At 57.5% G+C, this 21427-nt stretch overlaps 1 protein-coding gene across 2 annotated transcripts; it reads left to right on the top strand.

Annotated features, from left to right (window-relative positions):
• The first annotated feature begins 1279 nt into the window (after window positions 1-1279).
• On the top strand, window positions 1280-20804 carry PDGFB (platelet derived growth factor subunit B). 2 transcript variants are annotated; one of them, XM_077168865.1, is made up of 7 exons: window positions 1280-1422; window positions 9231-9327; window positions 11506-11595; window positions 12892-13097; window positions 14377-14512; window positions 16412-16559; window positions 16950-20804. In XM_077168865.1, exons 1-6 carry the CDS (start codon window positions 1360-1362, stop codon window positions 16531-16533), a joined length of 714 nt encoding a protein of 237 aa, XP_077024980.1. In that variant the 5' UTR covers window positions 1280-1359; the 3' UTR covers window positions 16534-16559; window positions 16950-20804. The 2 variants fall into 2 exon arrangements, with proteins under 2 accessions (XP_077024980.1, XP_077024981.1); XM_077168866.1 differs by lacking the exon at window positions 1280-1422 and adding an exon at window positions 3118-6049 and having other exon boundaries at window positions 16950-20803.
• Window positions 20805-21427: the final 623 nt, after the last annotated feature.

The raw sequence follows: 21427 nt of genomic DNA, 5'->3' as shown, positions 1-21427 counted from the left end.
AGGGTACAAATGTTTGATCTTGGAGCTACCTGACTGCAGGTGAGGGCCTGGACCCCAGGCCACCGCCCTGGTGACACTCCCAAACACATGGGCTGGAACCCAGTTCACAGTCACTGTGTTATGAGGTGGCATGGTTGGTCACCCCTGGCTCCCCCTTGATTGAGGATCGATCCACCGAAAGAAGGACTGCGGGTGTTTCGCAGACCCCTAAGCGCCCAGCCCTCTCCCCAGGCCCTCCTCAGCTCCCGTCCTTCCCTCCCCTCCCTCCTGGCGCTGATTCCCGGCCAGAAGAGGAAAGGCTGTCTCCACCCACCTCGCGCTCTCCCTTCTTTATAAAAGCCGGAACAGCTGAAAGGGTGGCAACTTCTCCTTCTGCCGCCCGGAGCGGCCCGCCTGCTCTCCCTCGCCGCCTCCCTGTGGGCTCCACTTCGGCCACCAGCGCCCATCTTTCATTCTCGAGATTAGATATTTTGCGCACACACGCGCAAAAAGCAAAGGAGGAAAAAAAAAAAAAAGCCCACCCTCCAGCCTCGTTGCAAAGAGAAAGTCGGAGCAGCTGCAGCTCGCAACCTATAGAGGACGCCGAGAGCGGTGCGCGGAGAGACGGACCGACGGACTTGCGCCGCGTCCACCTGTCGGCCCGACCCGGCCGAGCGCGCTGCGCGCTGCGCGCACGTCGCGCGCGAGGAACAGCCGTGCTCGTCGCCCGGGCCCCGCGCCAGGCGCACACGCTCCGGCCCGCCCCCCCCACCCCCCACCCCAGCCGGGGCGGGAGTTTGCACCTCTCCCTGCCAGGGTGCTCGGGCCGCCGCTGCAAAGCCAACTTTGGAAAAAGTTTTTTAGGGGAGACTCGAGTTTTGAGGTGCCCAGCCCTGCGCTTTCCGATTTGGGGGGGCTTTTCCAGAAAATGTTGCAAAAATCCTAGCCGGCAGGCAGAGGAAAACGCCTTTAGCCAGCGAGTGAAGACGAACCATCGACTGCCGTGTGCTTATTCCTCTTGGAGGTTGGAGTCCCCTGCGCGCCCCCGCACGGCTAGACGCCTCGGCTGGTTCGCGACGCAGCCCCCCGGCCGTGGATGCTCGCTCGGGCTTGGGATCCGCCCAGGTAGCAGTTTCGGACCCTGGTCCTGCGCCCAGGCCCATTGCAGCCCCCCAACGACGGAGCCCGGGCCGGGGGCGGTGGCACCCGGGGGCCATGCGGGTGAGCCGCGGCGGCGGCTGCAGCGGCCTGAGCGCCTGATCACCGCGGACCCGCGCCGAGCCCACCCCCCTCTTCAGCCCCCGCCCCCCACCCTGGCCGCGGGGGCGGCGCGCTCGGTCCACAAGTCCGGGGCCCCGCGGGGCCGGGCCCGGAGTCGGCATGAATCGCTGCTGGGCGCTCTTCCTGCCTCTCTGCTGCTACCTGCGTCTGGTCAGCGCCGAGGTGAGTTGCGACGCGGCTGGGGCTGGTTCGCTTCATTCATTACCCCCACCCCCATTCCCTGCTTACCCCCTCCTCTCCCTGCAGGGAACTTTGGACCCTTGCAGCTCGTGGGTCTGGTGCCGGGTGCCCTCCGAGGGCTGGGACGCGAGGTCGGGGGAGGGGGGTGGGGGTGGGGGCTCTAAAGGGAAGGGGCAGCAGTGGCTTTCTTTCCCATGGATGATCCCTGATCCCTGGGGAGGGTGTCTAAGGCGGGTGTGTATGGCCATGCCCCTTACCCCTCAGAAACCCTAGAATAAGCACCCTCCCGGCTGGAGGAGAAGGGGTGCGGTGGTGCCGAGGGCGCCTGAGGCAGCGCGTCCCCTTGAGTCCATTTCGGCTCCAGCCTCGGCTTAGGGTCTGCTCAGGACCGGGCTTGCTCGGGAGATGCCAGCTCGTCCACCCGTGGCGGCCACGCCGACCTTCGGCGGCGGTTTGGGTCTCACTAGGACTCCGGCTCGCGATTGGGGTGGGCGCCCTCAGGCCCTCGCAGGGCATGCCCGGCCCCGGAGCGCGGTCCACGAGCAGCTCGTGTCTTAGGCGCGGGGAGTCGAGAGACAGGAAGAGCAAGGTTTTGCGGGCACGCAGCACTAGAGGTAGGGGGTGGGGTGGGGGCTCTTAAGAAATCCAGTCCCCGGGGCGGTGTGTGCCTGAGGCCCCGCCATACCTGCGCTCGCGCCCTGCGAGGGGAATCACTTCTTTCCCCTGCATGCTGGGTGCCCAGCGCGTCGCCTGCAAAAGCCTGGCTGCAGGCGAGGTGAGTAGAAAAACGTCTGCGGGAGCAGTCAGGTCGGATCGGTCCCCTTTACCCCCCAACCCTCCAGGCCTCTCCTAGCAGTGAGTTGGCAAGTCAATCTGGAACCCAGGTGGGAAAGGGGGCGGGGCAGGGAGGAGGCGCGAGGTAGAGTGGAAAAGAGGGCAGCCGCGAGCGCGGCGTGTCTGGGTCGCGCCCTGCCTCCGCGGGGCCGCGGCCTGGAGCCGGCACCTGGCCGGTCCCCGGGGTCGGCCTGCCCCTCTCCGCCTCCAGCGAGGCGCACGAAGGAGGCAGCGGCGGCGGCGAAGAGGTTAAGGCTCCCGGGCCGCGCCGGGTCTTGGGCCGCCGCCAGCGCAGGTTGTTTTGACCACGGAGGAGCCGTCGCCGTCTCCTTTTGTTCTTGGGGCTCCTCGAGGGCCGCCGGCCGCCCTCCCCGGGGCCCCGCCCTTCCGCGGCCGTCCCCCCCCCGCGGCCCGCACCCGGGAGGGAAGGCGCGGGGTTCGGCCTGGCGGTTCTGCAGGCTCCTCCCGATGCTCCCTCCACTCCTCTCCCGCAGTCACCCGGGCCGCCGCCAGCTGTTGGGGAGGGGGGCGCCGGCCGGCCCCAGCTGCCGCCTCGCCTGGTCGCGGGGCCTGGGTGCTGGGCCCCGTGCCAGGGCGTCCTGGGAACGGCGGGCGCCCCCGCCCTGCTCTCCGCAGCCCACCCCGCCCGGCCCCCCGACTCGCTCACTCACCCCACGCATGCACACTCCTGGCCGGAGGCAATGCTGCGCTCCGGCGGGCGGGCGCGCAGAGCGGCGGGCATGCACTACCGCGGCCGGGTCGCGCGCCCGCCGCCGCCACGCCCGTGCATACGCGGGGCACACGCGCGCGCACCGCACACCAACGCACGCACGGTCCCGGCACACGCAGACTAGCACACGTGCACGCACAGACGCGTACGGCCCGTACACACCCAACCCAGGTGCTCGCCCCCGCGTAACAGGTGGCTCACCATGGGCCTTGGAACCTCTCCACCTGCATAGTGACCCCATTCCTTACTGGGGTCCTATGAGGGGAGGGGAAAGGGGGACCTTACTATCAGATCCCAGCTCCACGGTACTCACTTTTTTTTGGCGGTAATAGGTCGATGCCTCTAGATCTTGCTTTCAATCAAATGTGGCCGAAAATGGTGTTGATGTGAAGGGCACTGCCAGGTGGAGAGTTATTTCTCCCTTCAAACAAACCCTTATTTGAAGCTCCAAGACTGGAGGGACCCTGCAGGCTGAGAAGGGCTTGAACAGCAACTTGGGCTCTCCTCTCGCCTTCCCAGCTTCTCCCATTATTTTCTGGTCTTCACTGATCCCAGCATGCTCTGGAGGGGCTGTGTGACAGCTGGATGAAGTTTTCCCAGGCCTCCCCTTGCCATTTCCAGCTTCATCCAGTACCTCTTCCTCCTTTCCCACAACTCCATGGGAACGTGAGCTGGGATGGGGGGTTCAAGAGGGAGGGGAGGTGCTGGCATGAAAACACCTGCTCTTCTTGCCCCTTCAATTATGGGTGTCCTTGACCACATGGCCCACAGGAGCCCACAGTGGTGTGTAGTGCTTGGCAGCTGAGCAGTACGCTGCTAAGCCAGGCCTGCTCTGGGGGGAGGAGGCCTAAAGGGACAGGGTGGGAGAATCCCGGAGGGCTTGCTGGTGGAGGTGGCCTTGGGCTTGTCGTATCTCCAGGCCTGTTTGGATTGCGATTAAGCAGGCGGTCCAGGTAGCAGGGAAGGAGGGATGGGCAGCTCTGAGGCTGGGTCGAGGGTCTACCAGGCCAAGGGGAGTCCCATGAGGCTCACGCAGGCCCCCGTCCATCAGCTGGACCGGCTTCCGGGAGGGTGACTCCCACTGTCATGTGATGACTCTGGTCTCAGCACCCTTCTGCCAGGAAGGAGGGAAGGAGGCCCACAGTGCTTGGCTCCCCAGCTTCTTCCTGACCTGCTAATAGCCTTAGGTGGTGGAAGAAAGACTTGCTGGAATCCCCCAGTGCTGGAGGCATGTTGGATTTAGGACCAAACAGAATTTGGAGACTAGTGCAAGAGCTAGGAACGATGTGGGGGGAATGGGGAGACATTGGGGTGAGGCTGTTTCCCACAGGCCTTGGAAGACCTGGGCCCCACCTGGAATTGAGTTGGGGGGGCAGTGGTTTAAAAGGGCTGTCAGGCTTGTAAGTTGTTGGACCGGCCCCTCTCTTCCCTCACCTCCTGATAAGATGCCCCTTCTATGAGGACATTCTCGTTTTCTGGCTTGTTTATTCGTTTCTTATATGTTTCCCCTCTGGAGTGTAAATGCCACCAGAGGAGCTTTTGTATTGATTACCCCTGTGTCTCTGTGTTTAGACAAGTGCCCAGTGCCCAGTGGATCATCAGTCAATGTTTGTGGAAAGGACGGTGACTTCTGGGGAGAGAGTTCAGACTTGTGTGCACTCTTGGCAGGTGCTTTGTGAACATGGCCTCTGTGTCCTCTGCGTCTTGAGAGGCAGGCTTGTCCTTCTCATCCCTCTCTGGGGATGAGATTGTCAGAACTGAATGGAACCAGAGAGGAAGAAACTGGATGAAGGGAGTAGAAGGAAAGCCAGAGGGCAGTGGGTCTCTATATCTCTAGCAAATCTCTTGCCCTTGTTGGGCCTGTTTCCCCACTTAAATAATTGAGATTGGATTTCCCTAAGAGTAGCAGAATTAGCTGGCCTCTTGGAAATGCAGATTCCTGGGCCCCACCTGGAATTGGGTTGTGGGGGCAGTGGTTCAAAAGGGCTGTCAGGCTTGTAAGTTGCTGGACCGGCCCCTCTCTTCCTGCTCTCACATTTTCTCTGCTCCAGTAAGAAGGGGTGGGGAGCGTGGCTAAGTGCAGAAGTGGGAAGGGTCCCAGGGGCAATAAGGAAGAGAAGCGCTGGGTGGGAAAGACTGGTTCTAAGTGGCTTCTGTGGTCTGCCAGGAGAGGCTTCCTTGCAAGAGATTGGCTTTGGCGTGCAATCTAAATAAGGCCTGAGTCTCCCAGGCCGGTAGGCGCTGGGAGGCCTTGTCAGCTTCTCTCCTTGCCAGCCGCAGACAACGCCCCGGTTGCTTGGCCCAAGCCTGTGTCTCCCTCAGCGGGAAGGGCAGGCGGGCAGGGTGGGGAGTGTGTATTTGTGTGTGTGTGTGTGTGCTGGGGCTTAGGAGGAGCTGGGAGCCAAGCCCCTTTGATCTGCCAGCCTGGTTGGGAGCAGGTAATTCACCTGGCCTCGTGTTTGCAGCTGGCGTTGGGGGTGCGGTGGGGAGGAGGCTGTTTGCCTGGGTCCCAGGGTGGCCAGCTTTGCCCCAGCTGCCTCCTCACCACGCCCTCCTCCTGCCAAGAACCCTGGACCTGGTTTCTGGGGCAGCTTCGTCAGGGAGCCGCGCCTCCTTTCCCCACCTCTGCGGGGTGGGAACTGGGCCGTGCGGAAAGAGAAGCCGCTCTCCTAAGGAGCCTCCCAGAACCTGTGCCCAAGAAAACAGGGCTCCGGACTTCTCGCCCTCCCACGCCAGGCAAGGCTGATTCCTGCGCCCCCCCCCCCTTCTCCGCTTCCCCTCCCCCAGCGCCGGAAGGTACCGCCGGCCCACGGGCCCCAGGCCATGTCGGTGTGGAGCTGGTGTGCCATTTCCTGTGGCCCCACACGGGATGGTACAAAGTCACGTTCTCTCATCAAGGGCAGGCGCCTCTCCACCCACACATTGTCATCCTTCCCGCTGGCTCCCGGCACCCGTGCCGCTCACTGCTGCCCCCAAAGCAGTCGAATGAATGGTGAGGGCAGTGACAGCTCGTGAAGGGGCGTAGGGGGGCCTCCGAGCAACCCGGTGAGTTTTTAGAAGACGAGGAAGCTGAGGTTTGGGGTTGTTCAAAGACGCGGGCAAGGCGCAGTGACAAAGCCGGGTCAGATGCCAGGTCTCCCCAGCATCTGAAGACACCCTTGCTCTTTCCTCTATTTCGGGGTCTCTTGGCCTCTGCATTGTTGATGTTTGGGGCTGGAGAACTCCTGGTTGGGGGTGGCGGGCTGCCCTGGGCGCTGTAGGTCGTTTAACAGCATCCCTGGCCTCCAACCTGTTGGATGTCAGTAGCAGCCCCCTGGCTGTGACAATCAAAAATGTCTCCAGTCATTGCCATGGACCTCCAGGGACTAAATTGTCCCTGGTTGAGAATGTGGCTCCGTGACATTCCCTGGGGGGTAAGGAGCCAATGGCGCTAAGGCCGGTGGCCTTCGAAGGGAAGGAGGGGGAGGCTGAGAAGCCCCAAGGTGGACTGGAGGGGGTGGGGCATTCTGGGGCCTGGGAGGAACCCATTGCTGCCGCTTACTAGTCAGGTAGACCCATAGCCGTTTCCTTAATTTTACTGTGTCTTGGTTTCCTCATCTGGAAGGTGGGGGATGAAAATAGCCCAGCTTCTTGGCGTTGGCCGTTTGTGAAGCATTAAGCTCATTGCCTGGCTCGTGGTCAGTCCTTAAGTGTTAGCTGTGGTGTTATCAAATTCAAGGCTTGTAGTGAGTTCTGGGCATCCAGCAGCCAAATTCCCAGAAGCGTGAGCAGGAATAGCCCTCTCCTTAAATTAAAATAGACTGTTCGGGAGGCAGTTTACTTGTGAGGTGGGAGAAACAAACCTAGCTAGCCCTCCTGGTAGAGGAGGTGGGAGAGTCTCACCCGAGAGGACACCAGAGAGGAGATGCCTTCATGCATTTGACAGGTATTTATTGAGCACCTACTATGTGTTCCCCCCACCTCCCCAGGCTCTATTCTAGGCTCTTCTCCACCTGACCTTGGAGGGTCTGGGTTTGTTTTTATAAAATGTCATCCCCTTTGCGTGGCAGACCTGAGTCTGGAGCACCGCGAGGGCTCATAGGGGCTCCGCTGGGCATAGGAGATCTTGGCACAAGCACTCACTGTCCACTGGGTACTCGGCCTCCTACCCCCCACTGGGGGTCAGCAAATCATTACCTCACATCATTCCCACCTTCCCTTCTGCGGGTGAGCATGGAGGCCAGGCCAGGTACCCACACCCTCAGCCTTCCTTGCTGTTTCTCCTGCTGCCCCCAGGCAGAATTAGAATGGAGTCAAATGTTCTTCAACCCCTCCATTCCTGGATGTGAACCAGGCCCAGAGAGGGCAAGTGGCCAGCCTGGGGTCCCACAGCAGTTAGTAGCAGTGTGAGGGGTGGAACCATTTTGGGGCCTGACTTCCTGGATCCTAACTGGAGATCAGCACCCACGCTCCTACCTGTGGGTTATGTACTGTATTCACATTTGCAGAACACAGAAGGTGTGACCTCTTACCTGGGGTTGGAGGAACAAACTGCCTTGAAGACGGGAGGAATCAGAAGCACTGTTGAAGTGCAGGAGTGGGGAGCAAGGGGCAGCTAAAGTCAGGGGACCTCCCTCTTTCCCCACTCGCATGCAGCCTCGGGCACTGCAGTGGCTACTGAAAGCTCCTGACTCTCAGCCAACCTCACTGCTAGACCCTGACCCAATCTTTCTTTCTTTGAATCCCCCCCCACCCCCCAATAAAAGAAAAATTCTAAGGTACTGGGCCCCATGTTCAGATGAAGAAACAGAGACTTGGGTTTCAAGGGGCTAGCTTTAAAAGCTGTTGAGCCTAGCTCCAAGGTGGCCGGAGCTGGCCATGATGTACCCCTGGAGGGGTGTCTCCAGACCATGACGAGTGTAGAGGAAATAACTTTCGGAGAGAACTCCCCTTGGGGTGGCCCCGGGGCTGAGGTGGACTTCCTTTCATGCATCAAGCCAGCCTGGGCTCAGCCTCTGAATTCCAGCCCCTGTAGTATTCCTTGAGTGAAGTAGGGTAGAAATTCCTGCCTTCTTAATCAAGGGGAAACTGAGGCACTGTGTGGTTCACCCCAAGGTTCGATAGTGAGTAAGCCATGTCTGCTGACGCCCTATCCAGGTTTCTTTCTGCCACCCCGCATGGTCCTGCATGACGTGTGTGCATGTGTGTGTGTTTGGACACACATGAGTCTGGGTCGCCTTTTCTTTGCTCCTCGGCGGCTGGCTCTCTGGACTGTGGTCTCTTTCCCATTTGCCCTCACTGCTTTCCTGAGACCTCTGGCATTAGGCCCTTGGGTCTCCCAGGATCGTGGGGGAGGTGGCAGTGACCTTCCTATCAGGCCTCGTCATTGCAGGACCTGCGGTTTCCCTGGTGGAAGCCAGGCTCCACGTGGGGCCCGTTAAAGCTCTTAAATTTCAAGTGTGTTTGGTAATAAGCCAGAGGGGCTTTAAAAATAGGGCTCAGTTGGGCACTGGGAAGCTTTTGGGCTTCCCGGCTGTGTCTGAGGATTCCCTTCTCTCCTCTTTCATGCGTGAGACTAAGTAGATATACTCATATATGTGGCTCCCTGAGTTCAGCTGAGTCTGCAAACATTTATTAAGCACCTCTTGTGACAGAAGGCCCAGAGTACAGGCTCTGCCCTCAGACGTGGGTTAGAATGCAACTTCTTCTGATAATCGGTTGTTGGTCCTTGGGCAAATGACGTCACCTGTTTGAGCCTCTGTTTTCTCATCTGTAAAGTGGGATAATAAGATCTTCCTTGGTAACTATTGTCTGTCTTTAGCTACCAGGAGAAGAGGGAGAAGCAGGAAGAAATTAGACTTTTGGAGCCTTCTGGGAACCTGTAGGGTGAAGGGCGTGGCAGATATAGGAAATCCAGCAAGCCGGGATTTTTGCTTGTGGGTGGGGAGTGCAGCATTGAGGGTGGGGAGTGCAACCTCCGAGCTGGGTCATAAGGGCTGCAGTGGGTTCTGCTGTCCAAGGCTTTGTGCAGCTGGTTTTCGGGCTTGGATCCTGCCCCCCTGCGCCTCCCACCACTCCCCACCTGCCTGGCCATTTGCCCATGGCCCAGGGGCCCTTTGGGACAGACAGGAGACCCCGTGTGTGTGTGTGTGTGTGTGTGTGTGTGTGTGTGTGTGTGTGTGTTTAAGGGGGCCTGGTTCAAGAGCTCTCCCTGCCAGCTCACTCAGCCCACGTGTCTGCTTGGCAGGGGGACCCCATTCCTGAGGAGCTGTACGAGATGCTGAGTGACCACTCCATCCGCTCCCTTGAGGACCTCCAGCGCCTGCTGCAGGGAGACTCCGTAGGTAAATGAAATCCTTGGCCAGTGCTCTGGCCCTCTGCCAACCCCTCAGAGGTCAGAAGACACAGGGCAGGGCCATCCCCTCTCCTTGACATCCAGAGAGCAAGAGGCCCATGCAGCCCAGCAAGGGCCCAGTCCCATTTGTCCAGGACAGGGCCAAGGAAGCAGACAGGCTGGGGTGTGGCAGGAGAAACACCCCGATGTGGCTCTGGCTTGGCGCAGAGGGTGGAGTGCCCAGGAGGAGGTGCCAAGGGCATCTGCCGGCGATGTGTCCAGGTGTGAACCAGCCGCAGAGGGCGGAGCCAGAGGAGTCATCTCCCTGCCCCAGCTGGCTGAGGGCCCGCTGTCTGAGGTCTCCCGGGGACACCTGGCCCAGTGAGCGGGCAGCCCTGCCCGTGCCCGAGAACAGTGCGGAGGAGGGGCACGTGCTCGGTGGCACACACGTGGCACGGCTGGCGGGTGGGTCGGGAATGTATTTATAACCGCTGTCTTCAGAGCAAATTCCATTCTATTCTAACCTCTGGCCTGTTCCCTGGAGCCCTGGTCAGCACCCTCCCCTCCCCCCTGCACCCCTAGCTCCCCTTCCCCTTCCCCTGGGGTTTTGTCTCTTTGTCACTTTGTAATCCTTGCCCAGACGCTATCTACTGGGGAACAGCATTTCCTGCCTTTGTCTCCTCTCCCCGTTGGGCCCCTGGCTCCCTCTCAAAAGCATTCCCGGGCCCTTTCAAACCCGCCAGAGCTGGGGGACAGCGAGGCAGGCAGGAGGGGGCCCCAGGGAGGCCCACCTATTGTTCACCAGGCCCCCACCCGATGTCTCCCACACCCCCACCCCATGCCCGGCCTGCCGGCCCTGGCCACACAATGGGCAACTTCCGAATTTAGCCCTTCTGCTGTTTCTTTCCAAGGCCCCAGCTCCCACCCTCAGTCAGCCTTCCACAGCCCGGGTGGGGGTCGGGATCCCGGAGACGAGGTTTTCAATAGCAGGTCTGTTTCGAGGCAACCATGTGGCTATTTTTTCCTAATCAACTTAACCTTTCCACCAAGCACATCTTTTCCCCCATCTCCTCCCCACCAGGGACATTCCAGAGATGGCAGGGAGACAGGAAGGGAACCAGAGGGACAGGCAGATGCACTGACATGGGAGTAGCTGGGCTAGGTGGAGAAGCACCAGCCAGGAGGCTCCCAGCAGAACGGTCTCCTCCAGTCGAGATCCCCTGGGACTCCCGGTCAGGGCACAGCGGCAGGAGCCTTTGTCTTTAGCAGGACCAGAGGTCTGGGCAGGGACCGTGAGTCATAAGGGACCTACCTCATCCCCCAGCACCCCTTAGTTTATCTGCTGGTTCTGCATACATCAAAGAGATGGAAGATTCTGCCCTTACTCAAGTTAAGCTCCGGTCCTCCTGCATACCCCTTACCTCACTGCAGCCGGCCTGGGGCCACTGCCTCTCAGGGACCATGTCTCCAAGGAGAACTAAGCAGGACACAGAGCCGTCCAGGCCCGAGAAGAGAGCAGTGGTTTGGATTTAGGAATAAGTAGATGACTTGGGGTGGACGTGGGGCAGAGCAAGAAGGAGGGAGACAGATAAAGTGGGGAGATAGACCAAGATCTGGAAGGAGCGGGGTCAGGGTCCCCCAGAGCAGGCCCCTGGCTCTCCAACCCTCTTCTCCCCCACCAGCTAACCTCCTCCCTGCCTCTTTCCCAGCAGGGCCATTGTCCGGGGCTCCAGAGGGGCTGTGGCCGGGGCATGCCGGTCCCCCTGGGGATTCTGGGAATTTCTCCATTCAGCACTTCCTATGGGAAAGCTGGGTGGAGGGGGCACTGGAAACTGGCCTTGAGCCTTTGGGTCCTTGCCCCACCCTGGAGGCCGAGGAGGGTTCTCTTACAGTAGCAAAGGAGAAGGGCTATTTTTAACTCCATTGACATGGGTTCTGGCCAAAAAATGTGGCTAAAGAGTCCAGAGGGGCTTGCGGCCTCAGATGCAGGCAGGCCCCACCCTCGACCCCTGGGGTTGCCTGGGGTTGGTGAGAGGGCCCCCTCCTCGGGGGCTGGGCCCGGGGGTATGTAGGAAGGGCGGGCTGTTCTCTCAGGCGGGGTTCCAGGTCGGGGGCTGGGGTGCCGAGCCTGGGGGTCGGGCTGGCCAGCATGTGGTGGCGGTGTGTCTGAGCAGGCCTTCTTTTGCAGATGAAGACGGGGCTGAGTTGGACCTGAATTTGACCCGGTCCCATCCCGGAGGGGAGCTGGAGAGTTTATCTCGGGGGAGAAGGAGCGTGGGTAAGACTGGGGTTAGAATGGAGGCCGCTCAAAGGCTGGGAGCTGGGGAGGGGAGTGGGGGCGTGCAGCCAGCCCAAGGGCTCAGAGGCCGACTTGGTAGGTCACCCTAAACCCCCTTCCCCCCACGCCGAGGGTGGAGAGTGGGCTAAGTGTCTAACCAACCATCCTTCCCTAGCCCATGTGGGGAGGTTTAGTCCCATGCCCCACCCCTGACACCGCTCTCTGCTTTGTAAAGATAATGCTTTTAAACTCATCTGTTCCTTATGGTAACCCTGGAGGTAGTTATGACTGACCTCAGTTGACAGAGTTGGAAACTGGGGCCCAGAGAGGACCAGCCCAGGGTCACACAGCCAGGAAGCTGGCCCCAGATAGTCAAGCTGGCACTTCTCACCTGAACTCAGGGCCATACCTGGTGGTAGCATGGTTCTCCTTATGCCTGAGAGTAGGGTGCTTGCCTCCTGCTCCACTGCAGGGAGACTGGAAGGGGGGGCTGTATGACCGAGACCCAGGGACGCCTTCCTGGACAAGGCAAGGCTCTACTTGAGCCCCTCCTCTCTTTTATGCAGCCGCTGTCCCCTGTAGACAACGTGGGGTGGGGGGCTCCAGATAAGAGTTGGGGGCCTCAGTTCCATCCCTCTCTCTGTGCATTGGGCCGCAGCAGCCCAGCCCTGACTGAGTAGGGCGGGCCTCACTCGCATTACTCCTTAGAGCTGCACGCATCTGAACTGCAGGCACCGCTGTTAGCCCATTTCACAGATGAGGAAGCTGAGGTTTTGAAAGATGCAGCAGTGTAAGGCTGAATTACGGTGTAAGATGGCTCTGTGAGGCTCTGTGAGCACGTTTACAAGATAATACACGATTCAGGGCCACACGTGGGGCAAGCCCTTATATGCCTGAGATTGTAGAATAAAGTCATGGTGGGCTAGCAGGAAGAAACTAACACTTACCGAGATCTCACAACACGCCGGCACTCTCTGAATCCAAGCCAGGGCAGAAAGCTAGTAGAGGTCCTCATATTTGATCCTGACCCCTGTTCTTGCGTGTAGATCTCATCATCCCCATTTTGCAGCTGGAGAAACTGAGGCTCAGAGCAGCTCAGCCACCCAAGCACTATAGGCGATAATAGCCAAGCCAGGACTGGGAACCTCCTCCCTGGCATTGAAGGAAGCGGGCCTCGGGCCAGCCACTCTGAAGAGGAGCAGGCCTGGGACAAGCCCCCCCTGAGTTTCCGTCTCTGCCAGGTGGGGGTCTCTGGGCAGGCCTGGCCCTCCTGACAGAGGTCCCCCCTCCCTCCAGATTCCCTCGCCACCGCCGAGCCAGCCGTGATCGCCGAGTGCAAGACCCGCACCGAGGTGTTTAAGATATCCCGGCACTCTATAGCCCGCACCAATGCCAACTTCGTGGTGTGGCCGCCCTGCGTGGAGGTCCAGCGCTGCTCCGGCTGCTGCAACAACCACCGCGTGCAGTGCCGTCCCTTGCAGGTGCAGCTGCGGCATGTCCAGGTGCGCAGGTCCCGCAGCTGCCCTGCGGCTGGGCTGGGCTGTGGGTAGGGACTGCCCCTCTGGGGTGCGTAACTCACTGACCCAGGCTTCCATGGCAGGCTCCTGGGCTTAGCTCAGAGAGGGCCGCTCTTGTGAAGCCCCCTCTGTGGACAGGTGTGCCGAGGTCACCCATGGGTCCTGTAAGGCCGCCCAGGCCGCTGGAACCAAAAGCCACAGACAGACGTCAAGGAGAGGTTGCTTCGTCCTCCTTTTCATGGATGAAATTCCAGTGTCCCTCGAAGAGACATGGCTACCAACATTTATTTGGCACTTAGCATGTTCTGGACAGCTGCTTAGATTCTCACAAAGCTCTCCGCTCTTTGGATTCTAAGTTTCTTCCCATTTCATCAAAGAGAGAGGCTTAGGTACCGACGAGTCCTTAACACCTGCTCATCTCCCTTTGGCAAGTTATGTCTTTAACAAGGAGCTACAGATACTGCAGAGATATAGATAACTGCCAGAGATGGGGCTGCTCCCTAGCAGAGAGTCGAAATGATAACTCCTCATGTTTCCCAGACAGAAATCTTGGGCAGGATCTAAATCCTGGGCAGGTAGCTCAGCCCTGGCTGGTGAGGCCAGCCCTTGTTTGGCGGACACTCAGCCCATTGGCCACACTGCCCTCCCCTTGGTCAGCTCGTGGCCTTTCTCCCTGCCCGTTTCGCACACCGCAGCCTGCCTTCCATCCCAGGCTCGGCCTGAGATTACAAGTGCCGCCCCCCCCCCCCCGCCAGGCTCGGCCCGAGATTACAAGTGCCACCCCCCCTCCCCCGCCCCCCATCATGGTGTCTCCTGTTCCCTGTGCTGCCAGCTCTTATGGACGACACCTGATAGCTGACCTCACCCTTCCCGCCTCCTCCTAGACAGTACCTCCCCCCACTTCCTTCCAGACAACCATCTCCCGCCTTTGTCCAGCCCCTGACCTTGGCTGGTGCTCCAGGAATGACACCAGAGGCTCCACTTTCAACCCGGAAATGCCTTTCTCCCTCACTGGGGGCACCGAGGGGGGCTGCAGCAAAGCAGGAGGTTAGATCGGGGTGGGGGGGGGCTTGTTTTGTTGGAAAAGCAAAGAGAAGGGCAGAGGTCAAGGCCCTGCTATTGTTTGCCCCGCTCACAGGTTGCTCTCAGGACTTTCGAGGAAAGGTCGGAGTGGGGGACTTGGGGGCTGGGAGAGCAGGCAGGGCAGGCCCCCTTGCTGCCCCTGTGTCCTCTACAGCGGCGTTGTGATGGTTCTGTCCTCCAGGTGAGAAAGATCGAGATAGTGAGGAAGAAGCCAACCTTCAAGAAGGTCACAGTGACCTTGGAGGACCATTTGGCATGCAAGTGTGAGACGGTGGCGGCTGCCCGGTCTGTGACCCGGAGTTCCCAGGAGCAGCGAGGTAACCACCTTCCAAGGGTCTGCAGGTCCCTCCTCCCACGACTGCCTGGGGACAGGGGGAGGGGGTCTCTTAAAAAGTAGAAATCAGATCAGAATGCTTCCCTGGTGAAACTCATCTGAGGCTTCCCATCTGACTGAGTACAATCACTGAGGAATCTGCATTCGGCAGCCTTGAGAGGCCCCACACGTTGATGCAGCCCCTGCCGGCCTTCTGGCCTGGTCACCAACCAGTCCCTCTAGCTTTGCCCCTCCATCCAGTCTGGCCTCCTTGAGCGGTCAAACAAGCTTCTGCCTCAGGGCCTTTGCATGCACCCTTCCTTCTATCTGGAACTCACTTTTCCCAGTTTTTCACAAGCCTCACTCCTTTTCTTTATTTGGGTCTCCACTCAGACATGTCACCTCCTCCCAGAGGTCTGCCTTGACCACTCCCTGTTCCAGCCTTGCTACCACATCCCCCTACTCTGTTGAATTAGTGCATGAAATGGTGGAAGGAGTCAGGCCTGGACAAGAGGAGATCCCATGCCTTAGTCTTTAGATATTTAAAAACTTATCCTGGGGATGACAAATCAAACTTAATTCCTTGTAGAACCAATGGGGGAAAAGCCACCAGAGAGAGTTTTAGTCTCATTGACAGAAGAGGTGGCAATCAGTCAGGGATCCGAGATACAGTTGGCAGCCTTGTGAAGTAGTGAGCTCCCTGTCACTAGAAGTGTGCAAGAAAAGCCCGGGCAGCCCCACAGCAGGAGTGAGATAGATGGATTCAAGCATCAAATGATGAATGAAACTGGACTTATGTTACTGCCTTGAGAGTTCATGAGTTCACAGTCTTAGGGGGAGAATTAGACTTAAATAGAGTTGGAAAAGACCTAAGAAATAAAAATGGCTGTCCAACTGCCTCCCCATCATTTTACAGAGGAGATATCTGAGGCCCAGAGAGGCTGAGAATTTTGCCCAAGGTCACACAGCTGTTCCCTGGCAGAGGTGTGGCTGAACTGCTGGTGTCCTGAAATTTTGTTCTCAGCTCTTCCCTGACCTGGACAGTTGTCTCTAACTCTCATCTGCCTTGTCATTTTTCTCTTATTTTTTGCGAAGGATGTTTGAACTTTAGAGCTAGAATGGACCAAAGATGACCTTGTAACTCAGCCCTTTATTGTCACTAATGGAACTGCTGTTGCACAGAGAGGTTAGGTGACTTAAAGAAGGTTGCACAGCAGCAAAACCTAGCCTGGAACCTAGGTCTTATAATACCTAGTTCTGGTCCTTTTGGCTACATCCTGCTGTCTTTTTCCCCTTGAATGTTTGAGATGAGGATCATTAAGTCAATATGATTAGATGATAAAACAAAACAAAACAAAACACATCAGTGAGTTTTGATCTTCAGTGACTTTCTATTGAGAGGGAGCAGAGCATCTTTATCATCCTCATTTCCTATTAACAAACTCCCCTGGAGGCAGGGTCGTTTCTTGGTCCCTTTGTCCCATTCTCAGGGCGCTGCTGTAGCCCTGGATGCCCTGGGAAGGCTGACAATTGAACAGTTTCAAGCTGATATGTTTACATTATTTATAGAGTGCTAACATGGAGAATGATTTTTCTCTTAAGGAAAAATTGCATTCTTTTTTTTTCCCATTCTTTTTTTATTTAGAGAAGTTTTGGGCTTACAGAACATTCATGCACAAAATAGTGACTTACCTTCTACCACCCACTTATCAGCACTTCGCTTTAGTGTACTTCCGTCACAGTTGATGAAAGAGCATTTTTAGAATTGTATTATTAACTGGAGTCCGTGGTGCTGTGTCTGAGCTCCAGCCGGCCCCTGTGCTGCTGCTTGGAGCATGGAGTGGAGGTAGGGACCCCCGGTGGTCGTCCGCATGCTGACGAGACCTTTCTTTCTCTTGAGCAGCCAAGATGCAAACTCGGGTGACCATTCGGACGGTGCGAGTCCCCCGGCCCCCCAAGGGGAAGCACCGGAAGTTCAAGCACACGCATGACAAGGCGGCACTGAAGGAGACCCTGGGAGCTTAGGGGCGTCTGCAGGAGAGTGTGGGCAGGTGAGGGCCACACAGGGACCCTGGCGCCCGGAGCCCTGAGCTTCCTTCTCCCTGGTCTGTGGCTCCGGCTGTGGTGGGACTTGGGGAGAGGCCTTTTCACATGGGACGTCTGGGTTTATAACAGCACCCAGGTATAAGCTGAATTCTCCCACAGGGTGGGTGGGGTGGGGGGCTTTGGAATCCAGCCTAGCCTGTCCCAGCAGACCCTAATAGAGTGGGACGTAAACACCCAAGTCTTGCCAGCCCACCCTCAGTTCCCCAGACCTAAATGCGGCTGGGAGTCGGGGACAGCTGGTCAACCTGATCCCCCACCCCTGACACAGGGGGCATTGTGGGACAGTGGGCCCTTCTTAGGCTGAATCTGACCTTGTCTCTCTGCTTGGCCTACAGGGTTATTTAATATGGTATTTGCTGTATCGCCCCCATGGGGTCCTTGGAGTGATAATATTGTCCCCCTCGTCCGTCTGTCTCGATGCCTGATTCGGACGGCCAATGGTGCTTCCCCTGCCCCTCCACGCGTCTGTCCATCCCTCCGCGCGTCTGTCTGTCTCCCCACCGGCGGTTTCCCCTGGGGCCTCCGCAGCCTGCACAGCAGCTCGAGAAGAAAGCAAAGGACCTGAGCTCCGCCCCCATCTTCCTGCCTTGTCCCAACCCTCGGGATAAGGGTGCAAGAGAGACTGACGGGGTCGCCCAGTGCTGCAGCCTGGCCTGAGGATCCCTGCCCGGGGCCCTAAGGACTTCTCTGCGTGGTCTCCCTGGTCCCGGGACCCCTGGCTGCTTGGAGGGGAATCACCCCCAGACGGGCAGGCGGTACCTCCGGCCTTGTGCTCCCCTGGCTCAGACCACGTGGGGGAGCACAGAAGAGAAAACCCCCTTCCGCAGGGCCCAGGCCCAGTCAGCCCCTCTCCCTGGTCACCTCTGCTTACAGTGGCTTCCTTTCATTTTATGCATATGACATCTTTGAAGATGTGGACTCCTTAAGGCGGATGTGGCCAGAGCGCCTGCTGAGCGCCCTCTCAGGCCGGGGGTGGGGCAATGAAGATTGTCTCAGGGCAGACGTAGGTGGTGACCTGGGTATCTTCTTGCTGCCTCCTGCCCCGTCCCTCACTCCTTTACTTCCTCTTCTTTTTCATTTCATCTCTACCTCCAGGCCACACCTTTCCCTTGCCCCGACCCTTCAGACCACTTCCACCAAGGGGCTCGTGGGCCCCTCAGGAAGGCTCCAAATGACCCCAGTCTTGAAGGCAGAAGACCAGGGGCCCCGGCCCATTGTATTGCAGCCCAGATGAGACTGCCATGGAAGGTTGGGCAGGATGTGCACTGCCCAAGGGCACCGCAGGCGGAGGGCACCCCTCACACTGCAGAACTGGTCGATCTATATATTTATTATGACAGCATTCTGGCAGATGGAAGTAAAGCGTCTTGAGGAAGGAGGCCCTGTTCCTGGTTCGCACAAAGGCTCTGCGTGAACTGGCTGTGCTCCTGACCCAGCCTTTGGCTTGGAGTGTTCTGGCAGGAACAGGCCTCGGGGTGGGGGTGGGGAGGCAGCACTGTTGTCCCTCTGCTTTCCATTTCCCAGAGTCCTCAGTTCCGAGAGTCCCCTTTCCAGAGAGGCGTGAGAAACCCAAGAGAAGGTCTCCAAAGGAGGGAGCAGCCCCTCACTCCCCTTTTTGTACCCCCTCCTCCCCGTCTTAGACCCTTTTAAGTCCCACCTCTGGCATCTCCTCCCAGGAAACCAGTTCATGGGCTGAGAGAGGGGGAGAAAAGGGGAAGGGTCTCCGGGACTTCCTAGGGGAGGGGTCTGAGCTCCCCCCTCCCTTCCCCTCTCCCACTGCACTTCCACCCTCTCCCCCTTCTCCAAAATCTGCTTCCTTCAGTTTGTAAAGTCGGTGATTATATTTTTGGGGGCTTTCCTTTTATTTTTTAAATGTAAAATTTATTTATATTCCGTATTTAAAGTTGTAAAAAAAAAATAACCACAAAACCAAACCAAACGAATCGGCTGGAGGTCTGTGTTGGCATCGCGCGTGACAATTAACCTTTCCACATTGGCAGGATCTGCCGACAGCTTGGTGCGTGCGCCTCATGCTCCGGGAGGCGCAGGCGCCTTCGCACATCCTCACACACACACACTCACACATTCATACATGCATACGCACACAGGCAGGCCTGCTGCTCTGGGGGAGGGCTGGAGAGAGCCTGGTGGCCAACCGACACAGGGACCCCAGTTCCCCGCCTTGCCTCTGCCGCTGGCAGTGACGAGATGGGTTCTCCAACCAGAGGTCTCCAAAGGGAAGCGGAGCCCCAGCACCCTGCAGGGAAGGGGAACCCCATATGGGGAAGGCTGGCTGGAGGAGCCTCTGGGATTTAGAAGGAAGCACAGCTGGAAGTTGGGTCTGGGGTCTGATCTTGGCAGGGCCCTTCTTAGCCAGCTGTGTGGCCTTTGGAAGTCACATCCCCTCTCTGGCCACAATGTCATCTGAAACATGAATAGACTTTTGGGGAAACTTCTGGATCAAGGGCCAGGCGGGGGTTTTATGGTTTCCCTCGCCTGTGGAGATGCAAGTACTGTCCCAAAGAGAATGTGTCCTGGGCCCCTCCTGCAAATGGGCTGAGACCAATGAGGGAAACATCAGGTTGGTGAAGAGTTTGATTCATCATAAGGAGGATGTTCTAAAACTAAAACCGCTGGGCTTTGGGGAGTAGTGAGCTCCCTGTCAGTAGGTGTGTGCAAGGGGAAGTTGGGTAACAACTTGGCTGAGATAAGACTAAATAACATTTTGATACTGATTGATTTGATTCATTCATGTTCTTAAGTCCCTTCCATGTTGTGCTTGTCACTGTCAGGGGCTCTTTCAGCAATTTGATTTAAATTCATTCTGGAGTCCCTAGCCCTGCACTTGAGGAAGTAGAGTTCATCTGCAGTAGTAATGGGGTGCAGATAAGAGGGATTTACCAGGAAACTCCTGCCCCCGCCTGCTCAACACTCGCCTCCTCAACCCCACATTGCCCTGCGTTCCCAGGGTGCCAGGGCAGGCTTTGGCTGGGAGAAGGAAAGAACAGCTCTCCTAGGAGAAGTGAATTAGAGGGTGGAGGGAGCCCCAGCATACATGGGATCATGGCAGCTGCTAACAGCTGGGCTGCTCCATAAACGGGCACAGGGACTTCCCAGGGGAAAGAAAAGCAGAGCTGCCCACATTACTTCCTTCCCCAGGGGACTCCCCAAGCAGCAGCAGTGCCCAGTCTGCAGGCCCCGTGGACCCTCTGGCTCTCACAACCCCCAGGCTAGAACAGCATTCTCTTGGAAAGCCCTCTGCTGGGGAGAAGGCACTCTCGTCTTCATCCCTTTCTTTGACCTGTTGGCTGTAATATAGATACAATGTCTGGGACTCAAGCAGCCATACTGAGCCATGAGGTGAGGGCCAGATGCTGAGGTTGGAGTGAAATGGAAGAGGCCAGGGACTCTGGAGTGCCTAGGTCAGAATTTTTTGCCGTTCTGTTTGACTTATTCTTACTATGCGTCTTCTATCCTGATGGATGGATCTGGTCACTCTAGCCACTCTGATGTGACCACCAGGCTGGTCTCTTTGTGTCCCCCCAATCCTTGAGCATTCAGCTTCACCATATGAGCGCTTATCCACTCTTCATGGCCGGTCTCAGGTTGCATTTCCCCCCTGAAGAGCCTTCTCTATCCCTGCCCAAAGCTCCATCCCTCCTCCGTCAACTAGAGCATAGGACTGTAGCTCTCTTTGGAGGCTCAGCATTTCCTGCTTCCATAAAATAGCAAAACAATGAATGTTTACAGATTATAAAGTCAAGTACCTGTGGACTCAATACCTGCAGGATTGCATTAAGGAAAGGAGGAGACAATGAATGACAAAGTGATGGTGAACAGGCTTAGCAAAGATTAAGTGACCAGCCTAAGAGGACACAGCTGCTGGGTGACTGGGTCCTAACTTGATCCTCCACTACTGACGCCACATCCAGCACATTTCCACTATTTTATAGTGTCAGGCCAGGACCCCCAGAACTGCAACACCTCGTCACTGCATGAACTCGGGTTATAATCCCAACCCCACTGTGCAGTTACCATGTGATCCTTTTCCTCCCGGATCCACCTACCCTTCCTTCAGACCCCCATTCTGATGTCAACCCTCCAGCAAGACCTGTGCTGATCAGCTCTTCCAAAAGAGTAGAGCTCGGCCCGCTGGAGCCCCCTCTTTTTAACCCTGCTCTGTTTATCACCTTGGCCCTTGTCTCCAACTAGCTCACTCTGCAGAGACAGTTTTCCTCATCTTCCCTCCCCCTCCCCATGATGGAAGCCCCACATGGAGTTATTTTGTTCACTCTTCTGACCCCCAAAGAGTGGCTGGTACATAGTAGGAGCTCAATAAATGCCTGCTGAAGGAATGAATAAACATACAGTTCTGTTATCAGTCATTGCCTCTTGCTCAGCCAACCGTAGCACATGCTGTGCTGTAGCTGAAAATTGCTGACTCTGAGCATGTCACTAACTACAGATAAAATTTTCCAACTCAGCTCACTCCATGCTCAGCACAGCATCTTCCTTGATCATAGGCTCCTCAAGGACTAGGATCACGTAGAATCCATTTTTTAAGTCTATCCAGCAGTCATCTTTCACATCTCCACCTCTCCATCCTCCTCCATGCATCCACCCACCTACCCCTCCAGCATCATCCATCTATCCATCCATCCATCTATCCATCCATCCACGCATGCATCCATCCATCCATCCATCCATGCATCCATGAGTGGATCCATCCATCCATCCATGCATCCATGCTTCCACCCCACTTCCTTCCTTCCCTCTCTATTTATCACCCTCCCCATGTCCCAGGCCCTGTACT

The sequence above is a fragment of the Tamandua tetradactyla genome, chromosome 7 (genome assembly GCF_023851605.1).
Source record: "Tamandua tetradactyla isolate mTamTet1 chromosome 7, mTamTet1.pri, whole genome shotgun sequence".
Classification (NCBI taxonomy): Eukaryota; Metazoa; Chordata; class Mammalia; order Pilosa; family Myrmecophagidae; genus Tamandua; species Tamandua tetradactyla.
Note: the sequence above shows the minus strand (reverse complement) of the source record. Positions and strands in the feature narration are given on the sequence as shown.